The sequence below is a fragment of the Eurytemora carolleeae genome, unplaced genomic scaffold (assembly GCF_000591075.1).
Source record: "Eurytemora carolleeae unplaced genomic scaffold, Eaff_2.0 scaffold984, whole genome shotgun sequence".
NCBI lineage: Eukaryota > Metazoa > Arthropoda > Copepoda > Calanoida > Temoridae > Eurytemora > Eurytemora carolleeae.
In genome coordinates, this window is record NW_019396966.1 from 86,094 (window position 1) to 99,378 (window position 13,285).

Sequence of the window (13,285 nt, forward strand, 5' to 3'; positions counted from 1 at the left end):
TTCGTAAAAAGCAGATGATTCTCAGAGTACTAAATGAGTAGAAAAAATTATGCAAAATCTTAACAATGTTTTCTATAATACTAATATTATGCAGAAATTATTTGCAGAAAGATCCCAATTCAGAATAAATTTCCTTTAATGTAAAATGTTCTTTAACACCTGGTATAATTTTGCAAATGTATAGTTATAGTTGAATATTATGCTTTAAACTTGACAGCTTGTAAAATAATAGAAATTAAAATAATTTATAAAATTTTAAAAATCATTTAATTTAATGTTTTGTTTCCTGTCAAACTTTCATGCTTCAAACTTACACAACCTTGTCTTTCTTGCACAGGTTTCAAAAATAAAAGGACAATGGAGCAATTATTTATTTAAAGTTTGACCAATATATAATATCAGTCTATGCTTTTTTTAAGATTCAATCAGATTTAACAAACATAGTTTTTAGCAGAATTATTATTTCGTATTTTCTCCAAGTTATCTAATAATTTCAAAAAATAAAATCTTATGAGAAAACCCTAAATTGATCCAGTGTTGTGATTTTTGAAGATTTTTTGGTTTTATGCAACAATTATAGAATTTATAAATGTGATATAAAAGATATCAACTCTCTTTGTAGAGAATAGAGATACTAACAAGTGCATGTTTTCTACAAACTATGAAATTAATAAAATATTCTTATGCTGAAAAATATGAATATGCATAGTTGTAACTATTCAATGTTTCGTGGAATTGAATTTTTGTTAAATATTTTAAAAGCAAGTTAACATTTTCAATATTAAATATTTTTGGGAAAATAGAAAAATATATTTTAAAACCTAACTGTTGAATTTAATTAAGTTTACAGCCAGGTTAAATGATTTAATTGATTCAGGAACCGAAAATCAAATTCCCATCACTCCTACACTTTACACTGCAAACCCACAGGTAATCAATAGAGGGACTGTTCATCTTTTTGAAATTTCACAAAAAATTCTGATGTACAATTGAAACCAGAGGTCGAATTTAAAAAAATTAAACTGCGTTGCTGAACCCCCATAATTGGTTCCAATTGAGTGGCAGCTCAAATCTTGAAACACTTAGTACATTGTTTAGCAGAACTGACCATGTTTGAACTGCATCCAGATGTGTTTAAAATTCTCAAAATTCGGCCTTTGGTCTATTTTGTCTATCAAATAAAAAAGGACTTGAGTGTTTACCACAAACTCTGATCTCCTTCTTTATATTTGTATCCAAATGTCGTGAATTGAGATATTTCAAACTATGAATTCTGTAAGATCAAATAATCTTAGTTTAAAAGATTTACAACATGGATTGTTACAGGAATTAGAAAAAATTGAGTTTGTGGCAAAGACCCATGATTCCTTTCCGAGATCTAGAAAACTCAATATTTTGAGATGTGCATAATAAAATGTTTAAAACCTTTGTTTCACAGTGAATTTTGGGAATTAGATATTTTGGACCAACATAGAAGGACATATTTCCTAATCAATAAAAGAAATAAAACTAATACAGTTTTCATCAAAAAACTGTAGAATAGAAAGACGACATTAAACAAAATTTGATGTTGTTACTAAGCAATTAGGTCTTTTATTAAGTTATAAATCACTTTGTAAAAGAAATGGGTCTGTTCACACTGCAAAATTACTGTGCCCCCTTGTTCATTGGGCTATTCAACGTCAATACTTGAGTCTAAAAGTCATTTCCTATACTGGAGTTTTCTGGTTTTCACTGTTCATATGTTTCTAAAAAACCTCTTTCTCAAATTCAATTTTTTTAAGATTTACAAGATGTATGGGATTTATATGAATTGCTGCATTAAGGACAAAAACTGATTTTAATCCCCATGCTTGATTCAATGCAGGAACTATAGTTATTATCAATTTATATATTTTTTGGCTGTAGTAAATGATCTTATGCTCGCCTTAAATCCATTTATATATTTATCTTCATTCAACAAAATTTAAAAATTTATATATGTTTAAGACTTTTTAAATTTTGGCTAAAAGTTTTGAACATTCTAGGACAAGTTTGAGTGGTAGTATATATATGGACAGTTGAGTTCCGAATGCAGAAAATACATTTACTGATAATGATCATGATTGTGATACTTCTGATATCTTTTATGTGGACACGAGATTGTCAACAGGGACGTACCAGGGCTTTTGTTTAGGGGGGGCACAATTTGGGCACAAAAATATTTTGGGGTCCCCCCCCCTTGGCAACAGTATGCCCCCCCATAAAAACCCCTTTTTTGAAAAAATATTGATACCTCTTTTATTTTTTTTTGCCCCCCTCCACCTGGACTTGTTTTGTTCACCATAAAAATACCATAAATCAATAATCACAGCATCATTAAAAATTATATTTTTACTAATAAATGAAATTTCTTCTGAAATTTTTAGATAGAATTTACACTATCTTCATATTCACCATCTCTTTTAAGCTACAATTTTCTGGGATTTGCTTGCACAAACATTTCAATGATTTTTTCACTAGAGAGCTCAGACAGCCTTTTAGGGTGTAAAGCTTTAAGTGCAAGATCGTTAAGTCTGCTCTCCGTCATAGTACATCTTGTGTAATGAAGTATTCTCTTTAGAAGGCCAAAACTTTTCTCTCCTTGTGTTATCAATGAATTCAGACAAATCCTTAGTCTTTGTCATTGTCAGGTGTTACTTTTTAAACGTAGTTTCCTTTTAATTTTGTATTTTCCAGGGGGGGCAGTGCCCCGCCTGGAACTTCCAGGGGGGGGGCAACAGGACTACTGCCCCCTAGGTACGCCACTGTGCTTGGCCTGAGGAAGGGAAATGCAAGCAGATGTAATATTAAAAGAGCCTCCCTCATGGGTGCCCCCTCTCAGCCTCTCAGGGGGGGCACGCGTAGAAGGGGGCGGGGGGGCCCGGCCCCCCCCCCATACGCCCCTGATTGTTAAACTAATAATGATGATAAAAGTTTAATGATCTTTGTTTTAATCTGCAGATTAATTTAACCTTATATATCATAAAAAATGAATATTTAAATTATATTAATGAAGGATAGTAATGATGATAAATCTTATAACATTGTATTGCAGGTGTTAAACCGGTTCACCCCCTCACAAAGAGATTGTTATCAAGAGCATGAAATAGATCTGATGTATCTGCCAAAATCTCATGGGTAATTAATTGAATTACAAACTATTGCTTCTTTGAATTGGATTTAAAGTCTCAATTTGATTTGTTAAGTTGAGTGACATGATAAATGTTTTAAAGGTTTAATTGGCGCTACATTTTTGTGTAATTTTATTGTAGCGTCTGCCACTAAAAGAGAAAAAAAATGTTGGTAGCACCTTAAACCCCACAAGGTGTACTTTACAAATTTTAAGATTGTTTAAAATTAAAGAATACTAAAATTATTTAGGTAAAAAATAACTCATTCAAATAAAAATTACAATATAATGAATATAAATATTCAAATAAATCGATCTAATATGTGTGGTGTGATCCTTTAAGAAGAATTTTAAAAGTTGTATGTATTTGGAACAAAATTTTTTTGAATTTTTGTTGTTGCCAAAAGGATTTTGATTCCGGTATTATTTATTCTGAGACTTTATTGGCACAGTCTCCATAATATTTTAGAGGAAAAAGTCCCAGAGAATTAACTTAATTTCTAGTGACATTTTTTATGGAAATTGTGATTTTTACCCCAAGTCTAAATTCCCAGGATTTTTTCCAGAAACTATTTTCCGTGACTTTCTTGCATAAATTCTGTTATCAACACTGACCTAGAAATGAGCGAGTTTGACTTTATTTCATTTCATTCATTCATATTATTTGTGAAAAACCATCCTAGTTTTTTTTTTTTGATCATTCAAAAAAATTTATTTAGGTAGTTCTGAAGATTATTGTTCACTTTATATCTATAATTTGTTCGTTTTCTCACTGATCGAGCCTTCAGTGAAATCCTTTGTTTAGTAAAATAGTTTGTGCAATATAATCGTTTTTTCAGAAATCAAACTAGAGTTTTTTATAATAGTTTGTTTTGAAAAATCACTGGTTCGGTAAAAAAAAACAATCTTTTTTTAAAGTTTGTTCAACAAATTGTTCATTTATTAAAAAAAACTATTGTGTTCTTTCAAAATCGGGAATATTCGTTTGTTCAGTAAAAATTTAAAACAAACAAGATGTCTTGTTCTCAGGAAACCCAGGAAAATGTTTATTGTCTACTGTTCTGCCATTTTTCTGCAAACATGTTTAGGATAAGACCATTTAGGATTTTGATTTCTATGCTTTCATTTACCTTCATTTTCACATTGATCTTTCGTTTTTTCCGTTCCTTCAAAAAAATTCTTTCCTTTGTTCTCAAAATGATGGTTCATTTTCCATCTATATCGTTTTTTTTTTCTGAATGACCCAATCCGTTCGTCCATCCTTCGTTTTTTTTCTGAACCAAACCTTTTTTCCAAAGTATGAGTTTGTTCTCTAAATATTTGTTTGTTCAAAAAACAATGCCCATCTTTATCTAGAAATGCTAAAACCCCAATATAGAGATGAATCATTCCATAAGGAAGTTCAACTGCCTTTTTTAAAGCAGAAATACATATTAGGAAGATTTTTTTGGTCAGTGGAAATATTGTGTTTACACATATAGAGCAAAGAGGTATTAATATAGAAAACACATGTACGGTACATGACAATATCTTTCACATTATTGATCAGATAAAGGGGTAAAGGGTTTACCGTTGTGAATCGGATATCACTTAACGGCATACCTGCAAGAGAAAACAATTACTAAATGATATGTTATTTAGGTACAGGTATGAGATGTCCAACTGTTTGTTTGAAGCTGCTTTTGAGAAAATACTTGAAGATTGTAAATGCGCCCCAGGAAGGATTAACTTATTATAAAATCGTCAAAAGTAATAATATTATTATGCATGGTGTAGTTTTTCCATCACTTTACCAACAAAATATATTCAGATCTAAAAGTGGATCTTGACATCAAGGATAAAATTATTGTTTAGTTATGACAAAAAGATTTGAATTTTACTGCAGTGTTATTCTTTCTTAGCAAACAAGATTAATCTATCAGTTGATTGAAGACTTGAGGGTCGTTTATAGAGATAGTTTGCGGGATTTATGTGGCAACCTAATTTTAGCAAAATTTGTAATAATGACAAAAAATAGGCACAGTTCTAGCATTTCCAAAATGTGGTCTGCTTTTTTTGTGCTTTCATAATTATCATAGACATGAATGATTTCGCACAGAATTGGACAATCTTATAGTTGTATTTAATCGATGGAAATCTATACTAAATTCATATCATCTCTGGTTGTTTTGAAGTAAAATAATGGCAGGCCCCATTTTTGAAAAACCAAGACTAGGCTATTTAGTGATTATTGTTCAGGAACAATATCGCTGAAATTAGATTGCCAAATAAATGCCACAACCTATTTCTAAATAAATAGATGGTGTTAACCCATCAATCAATCAATTCCAATTTTCTAAGAAGAATTCCCTTTTCATTGTTATACAATGAATGACAGCTGAAAGAAATTCAAATTTGTAAATCTTTCATCAAAGATTAGGAGATTAACATACGAGCAAAATATTGAAAGATAAAAACTCAAATAACATTTCTATTTTTCATACAATGATGTTTTCCTTTTTTCCTCTTAAACCTGCAAAATATTATGAAAAGTATTTACAACAATAGATTTATTCTCAATAAAAGGGATTGCAAGCATAATTTCAAGTGACCCTCCATGCTAAGATGGCAATGTCCGATTAACAAACGGTACCATTAAAAACTTTATCTGATCAATGATATTGGAAGATACTGCCGTTTTTCTAGGTTTGAAAATATATCTATGCATAAAATCGGAGGGGTTACTTGAAATCACTTTAACAGGAGTCAGAAAAATGCTTTAAATTAATAATAATAAGTAAATTATTTTTTATCTTTCCCTCATTTTGTTTTCTTTTTATAATGAAAATTGTAGAAGTTCAATTTTTCACCAATGAAATACAAGAATTTTTTTTTTTTTTTTTTTGCTGACGTGGTTAAAAAGATATTTTCCTATTTCCCCTAAATATCTGTGATGTGTATAGATTGGTAGGAGTGGGGTTCCATAATCTCATTTCTCCAATCAGAAACCGAGCCTTCACTTCTCGTCTTGTCTAAACTCAACACATAATATTGGATTTTTCTTTTATATAAAATACACAAAAAATCATCTCGGAGAATTTTTATCTTATTTGGTAACTTTCATAACATTTTGTATTTAAACTTTAAATTGCAAAAAAAAGATAAAAATTACACAGTAGAGGTGGGGCTGAATCTATGTATAGACTCAAAGGGGGGGCGAACTTTCAACGACCTTTCTCAAGGAAAAGACTATTAAAGCCAGTGCAATAAAAAAACTTTGTTCACCCTTTTTATAATGTACTCATAATACCCCTCTTTGGAATTAATTAGGCCAACAATTATCAAAACCTTTAGTTTGCAAAACATGTCTGCTTAATGAAGGCAAAAAACTTGGATTTACCTTTTTGGTAGATTGATTTCACCAGTTTTTTAATTAACAGTATTTTAAGTATTCTAGCTTTCAAACACATCTTTTATTATGATGTGATCCTAACTTAATCATGGTATTACTTGGTCAAGAGACTGGCGTTGCCCGTGGAATTAATTGAAATATAATTCTGATGAAAAATATCTCGATTTTTAAAAGTTTATTTTGATTCTTTAAAAATATAATTTTAATCCTTATTGTCTCCAGGGTTTCATAATGAAGGTGGAGCTGACGCCATGCAGGAGCATATCATCATAGATAAATAGATAGATAGATAGATAGAGATAAATAGATAGATAGATTTGATAGATAGATAAATACAGGGTGTCCCAAAAAACATGGGAATTCAGTGACGAATTTAATATTGTCTTTTAAATAATTCTTTGTTTTAGTATAGTGATACCAACTGAGAAAGCTGTACTCTGAAAGAGTTTCGTCTGCTATATTCACATTTTGTGTGTTTATGTTTTGACTCCATACGGTTGTACTTAGTAAAAGAAGAAAATTGCAGTATACAAACAGAGTAAACTTGTTCGTCTTCAATCTTGCGAAGACATTACAGACACATCTTTAAAAAAGTCTTTTCCACTTTTCATAAAATAAACTCTAGAAGACATAATAATATTATGGCTTTTGAAATTAGGTATTATAATGCTAATTCATTGCAAAGACGATATACAATTCGTCACTGAATTCCTATGTTTTTTGGGACACCCTGTAGATAGATAGATAGATAGAGATAGATAGATAGATATACTGATTTCTAGTTGATTATGCAAAAACAAATCCACTTTGTCCCAATATAGGTTTAGGGGTAACAATGACTAACGAGTATTAGAAAGGGGGGAATAATTTGCAGTTTGCAATTTATTCCTTGGATTTTGGGCATTTTTGGGTTATTTCTGGAACAGTAAATTGAAGAAGTACTTTTTAAATTCCCTCCATTTAAAGAGTGGCATGTCCGATTCACATAGATTTCCTGAACAGCTTTGTCTGATCAGGAGAAAATGAAAAATCCATGATTCCTCTTTTTAAAAGGTTGGTTTTATGTGGTTTTTCTAAAAACTCGAGTTGCAGTCAGTTTTTCATAAACGACAATGGAGAATATTATAAGAATTAAGCGCTTTTTAAGCCAGAAAACAACAATAGATTTCAAAATGAGTATTTTTTTAACAGTTTAAAGGGTACTTTTGTGAATCGGACTAAATACTCCCTATATGATTGATTTATGAGAGAACAATTTATTAATTGATTGATTGATTGATTGATGTGTAGAAGTACGAAGTTTGCAAAGGTTCTGAGCTAGCCTGCTCTAATGAGATACTAAATAGGTAAATCATGTATTCAATAACATGGTGTTGTACTGATGTAAACAGTAACATGTTGTTATACTGATATAAACATTAATATGATGTTATACTGATATAAACAATAACATGATGTTATACTGATGTAAACAGTACCATGATGGTATACTGATGTAAACAGTAACATGATGGTATACTGATGTAAACAGTAACATGTTGTTATGGTGATGTAAACAGTAACATGATGGTTTACTGATGTAAACAGTAACATGTTGTTATGGTGATGTAAACAGTAACATGATGGTATACTGATGTAAACAGTAACATGATAGTTTACTGATGTAAATAGTAACATGTTGTTATATTGAGGTAAACAGTAACATGATGGTATACTGATGAAAACAGTAACATGATGGCATACTGATGTAAACAGTAACATGCGTTATGGTGATGTAAACAGTAACATGTTAATGTACTGATGTAAACAATAGCATAATGTTATACTGAAGTAAACTTTAACATGATGCTATATTGATGTAAACAGTAACATGTTGTTAAATGGTGATGTAAACAGTAACATGATGATATTCTGATGTAAACAGTAGCATGATGCTATACTGATGTAACAGTATCATATAATGATATACTGATGTAACAGTATCATATAATGATATACTGATGTAAATTATTACATGATTTTATACTGATTTAAAGAGTAACGAAATGGTATACTGATGTAAACAGTAACATGAAAGTATACTGGTGTAAACAGTAACATATAATATTTTACTGATGTAGACAGTAACATGAAGTTATAATGATGTAAAAAGTAACTTGATGTTATGCAGAAATAAACGGTAGCATGATGTTATTCTGAAGTAGACAGTAACATGATGTTATACTGATATAGATAGTAATATGATAGTATACTGATGTAAACAATAACATTATGGTATACTAATGTAAAAAAGAAAATATTGATAAACTAATACAAACAGTAAAATGTGATTATTCTGATATAAACAGTAACATGATGGTAAATTGATGGAAACAGTAACATAATGTTATAGTCATATAAATAGTAACATGATGGTATACTGGTGTAAACAGTAGCATGATGTTAACTGAGGTAAACAGTAACAGAATGTTATATTGATGTAAACAGTAATATGAGTTATACTGATGTAAACAGTAACATAATGTTATACTGAGGTAAACAGTAACCTGATGTCATACTGATGTAAACAGTAACATAAGGTTAAACTCATGTAAACGGTAACATGATGTTATAGTGGTGTAAAAAGTAACCTTAGGTTTTAATGATGTAAACAGTAACATAGTGTTATACTGATGTAGACAATAACATTTAGTTATACAGATGTAAACAGTAACATGATTGTATACTGATATTAACAGTAACATGATGGTTTACGGTTGTATAAAGTAACATAATGTTATACTAATCTAAACAGTAACATGATTGTATAATGATGTAAACAGTAACAGGATGGTTTACTGATGTAAACAGTAACATAATTTTATACTGATATAAACGGTAACATGGTTGTATGATGATGTAAACAATAACATGATGGTTTACTGATGTAAACAGTAACATAATGTTATACTGATTTAAACAGTAACATGATGCAATATTCATTTAAAAAGTAACATGATTTTATACTGATTTAAACAGTATACTGATTTAATAATGATGTAAACAGTAACACGATTGTATACTGATGTAAACAATAACATCATGCTTTTGATGATAAAAACAGTAACATGATGTTAAACTGATGTAAACAGTAACATAGTGTTATACTTATGTAAACAATAAAGTGTGGTTACACTGATTTAAACAGTAACATGATGTTGTACTGAAATAAACGGTAACATGATGTTATACTAATGTTAACAGTAACATGATATTAACTGGTGTAAACAGTAACACGTTATTATACTGATGTAAACAGTAACATAATGTTTAAATGATTTAAACAGTGACATGATGGTATAATTAACTGTAACATAATGTTAAACTGAGGTAAACAGTAACGTTTTGGTAAACTGATGTAATCAGTAACGTATTGGTATACTGATGTAAACAGTAACATTATGTTATACTGAAGAAAACGGTAACATGATATTATAATGATTTAAACAGTTACATGATGTTATAATTAAGCAGTTACATGATGTTATAATGAAACAGTTACATGTTGTTATACTGCTAAAAAAATATAACATGATCTTACAGCAATAACCAGAAAACAATATAATAGAAAGACGTCATTATACTTAAGTGTAGTTTATTTTGTTACAAAGTATCTAGTTTACAACACGTTTATTGAATCACTGTTATATAGATTTGTTACACAGCAATATATAGCTTTTTCTCATGCTCATTGGACTTCTTAAAAATATAACTTGTGTTTAAAAGTTGTCTTTCTATTTCAAAGTTTTCTGGTTATTACTGTATAACAAAATTAGCAATAAAATTACGTTCAACTAAAGAACATAATGAATTGATGTTTTATCAAATTGCAACGTAAATTAGCCCTAACCAGACTCCTCCTCTAGTTTTTTGCCCTAGCACTCTCCTTTTTGACGATATCAAACACGATTTTTTTTACTTTAAATAAATAGAAATTCAAAAGATTTTTGTAGATTTTTATTTTATTTCATAGGAATAATACTACTCAGGAAAAGACAACAGATTTGAGAATCATATATTTCTAGGATGGGTCAATACAATATGGTAATGGATACTGTGGATAATATAACAAAGGTACATTTTTTAATTTTAGCTGATTTGTATACCATGTTGAAAAGTCCAGATTTAATGAATAGCAAGTCATGGTTGAACCACAGAGACGCGGTTCAACCAATCCTGTTCAATGATTGAATCGGCGCTCAGAACCAAGTCTTTGCGGATCAGCTACGTCTTTCCATTTATTAAATCTGGTCAGTTGACTAATTAACTTGAGCAAAAATAAACAAGTTTGCAGTCTCAATCTTTGTGGATAACCCTGCACGCAATTATTTACTTGAAGCTATGAGAAGCGATCAGCACGAATTTTAGCAATTTCGAGTTTACTATTCTGAACCAATTCTCCCAAACCGTTAAATGCAGATCAGAGTTATCGAAAAATTAAACCATCGAATCATCTATTGTACTTCTATGGTTAATTTCTAAAGGTCGAACATAAGGTTTAATGTGGTTTAAATGGTGATTGGTGAGTGACGGGTTTCATTATTTCATATTAAGCTTATAAGTTCCAAGCAGATTTACCCAGGGAACAATAATACACGTAACTTTGGTTTAGTTTACAACTTTAAAGGGACTGTAAGCGAATTTGGAAGTGACCCTAAATGCAAAGATGACAATGCCCGATTGCAGTAAAACTGCAAATAAAATTAAACAGTTTAAAGAAACAAAAACAAAAAGTTCTAATTTATCCTTGATCAGATAAAGTTTTTAAGGGTACCGTTGTATGTCGGGCATTTGCCATCTTCGAGTAAAGGGTTACTTGAAATTACAGATACAGTCCCTTTAAACATAGAAAGAATGCAATTCTGACAATTTGCAACAAACTGTGTCGTCTTTCAAATTGAAGGTAGAAACAAACAGTTCTAAACTCTACATATCTAGGGCTACAAAATGCAAAGGGAATTTAGTAACTAAAACTGAGGGGTAGCGACACTTCAAAGCCGACCCGGTCTTTAAAATTGAAACCTGATTAACAATATGGAACGTCATTTTCTGGCAGTATTGAATTATGTTAATTTGTCCATTGTTTCTGAAGCAAGAAATGCGTATGTCACTATTGAAGAAAAAACCAAAAATAAAAAAAGAATCAGTTTTCAAAAAGAAAATTATGGATATCTGAGTCATACTTGATCAACAGCATCGTTCAAGGGTACCGTTGTGAATCAGACACGCCACTCTGATCTTTGAAATATATCTAGTAAGATTTATTATCATGTAATTTTATTCTTTAAAAGTTTTAAAACTGGTTTGAATAAATCTTATTCTGTTTGTTTACTTTCAATGTAATAAAATGTCAACAATGATTTATCTTGCTTTTAGAAAATTAAATTTGTGAACAAACTCAAAATTATCTAATTTTAAATTTTTGGAGTACAGAGGCTTACTCTTTATGTTTGTAACGCTTAGCGACAACAACTATAAATTCTATATTGATAGCGTAAACTTATATGCAATTTAACAAGAATTATAATTTAGAAAATGATTCAAGAAAGGGATAACTGAGTCCTACGAATCCAATTAAACCGAAAAGATTCAGCGCATTAAAGAAATTTTAGAAGTTGATTTGGAAAAAAGTCCCTGAATCTAAGTCTAAAACAGATAATATTAAGCAAATACAGAACGAATATGAAAATTACGATAACACAGAGATGCCTAAAAACTTTAGGCACGCTCTTGTTAAGATTTGAATGTTTATTTTCTATTTTAAGGCTTCCTTCAAAATTATTTCTTGTACTTTTGACGACGATTTGTTTGGCGACTAGGTGTCTCGATCCCTGAAATCGAGACCAGAGAGACACCTAGTTTCAAAAAAACTTTCTAAAATATTATTTCAGGAATGTTTGAGTAATTGTGAGGATCAGACAAACGATCTTTTTGTAACTACGAGTCTTTACCCTAACAGGAATATTTTAGATCAAATATCAATTTAAATATTTATTTTTAAGTAACTATGCTCAAGTTTTGAAAAATATATTTACGCCGGTTTTGCCAACAGTGTGTTAATTCTTTACTATAAAAAGGCCCGCTTTAAAAAGTCTCAGAATTTTGTTTTCTACTTTTCCGATTAATCATAACTCCGCCAGCAGAATATGTGAACTGGATATTTCACTAAAATCTGAAATATTGCATTTTCCAGGAAAACTTTTAAGGATAGAGAGGAGTTTTGTATTCTAGGTAAATATGGTATAAAAACTGAATTCATTCGACACTTTATAGCTTTCGGAACTCAACACCACTTGTATAATTGTTGCTTGATCCGAACCAGTACAACCATTTACAAGTACAGACCAGTATAGTTGATCCGAACCAGTACAACCATTTACAAGTACAGACCAGTATAGTAGATCCGAACCAGTACCAGCATTTACAAGTACAGACCAGTATAGTTGATCCGAACCAGTACAACCATTTACAAGTACAGACCAGTATAGTTGATCCGAACCTGTACAAGCATTTACAAGTAAAAACCAGTATATTTGATCCAAGCCGGTACAACCATTTACAAGTAAAACCCAGTATATTTGATCTAATCCGGTACAATCATTTACAAGTACAGACCAGCATATTTGATCCAAACCGGTACAATCATTTACAAGTACAGACCAGTATAGTTGATCCAAACCGGTACAATAATTCACAAGTACAGA

General features: G+C 30.4%; 1 protein-coding gene across 1 annotated transcript in view; it reads left to right on the forward strand.

Annotated features, from left to right (window-relative positions):
- The window catches only part of LOC111710594 (uncharacterized), a 28,433-nt gene extending 15,499 nt beyond the window's left edge, over positions 1–12,934 (forward strand). The window contains exons 14-21 of the mRNA XM_023484705.1: positions 878–930; positions 3,077–3,159; positions 4,793–4,869; positions 6,765–6,799; positions 7,833–7,888; positions 10,607–10,655; positions 12,473–12,540; positions 12,775–12,934. Of these exons, the coding sequence (XP_023340473.1) occupies positions 878–930; positions 3,077–3,159; positions 4,793–4,869; positions 6,765–6,799; positions 7,833–7,888; positions 10,607–10,655; positions 12,473–12,540; positions 12,775–12,934 (581 nt within the window). The remainder of the gene's footprint in view (positions 1–877; positions 931–3,076; positions 3,160–4,792; positions 4,870–6,764; positions 6,800–7,832; positions 7,889–10,606; positions 10,656–12,472; positions 12,541–12,774) is intronic.
- The last annotated feature ends 351 nt before the right edge of the window (positions 12,935–13,285 follow it).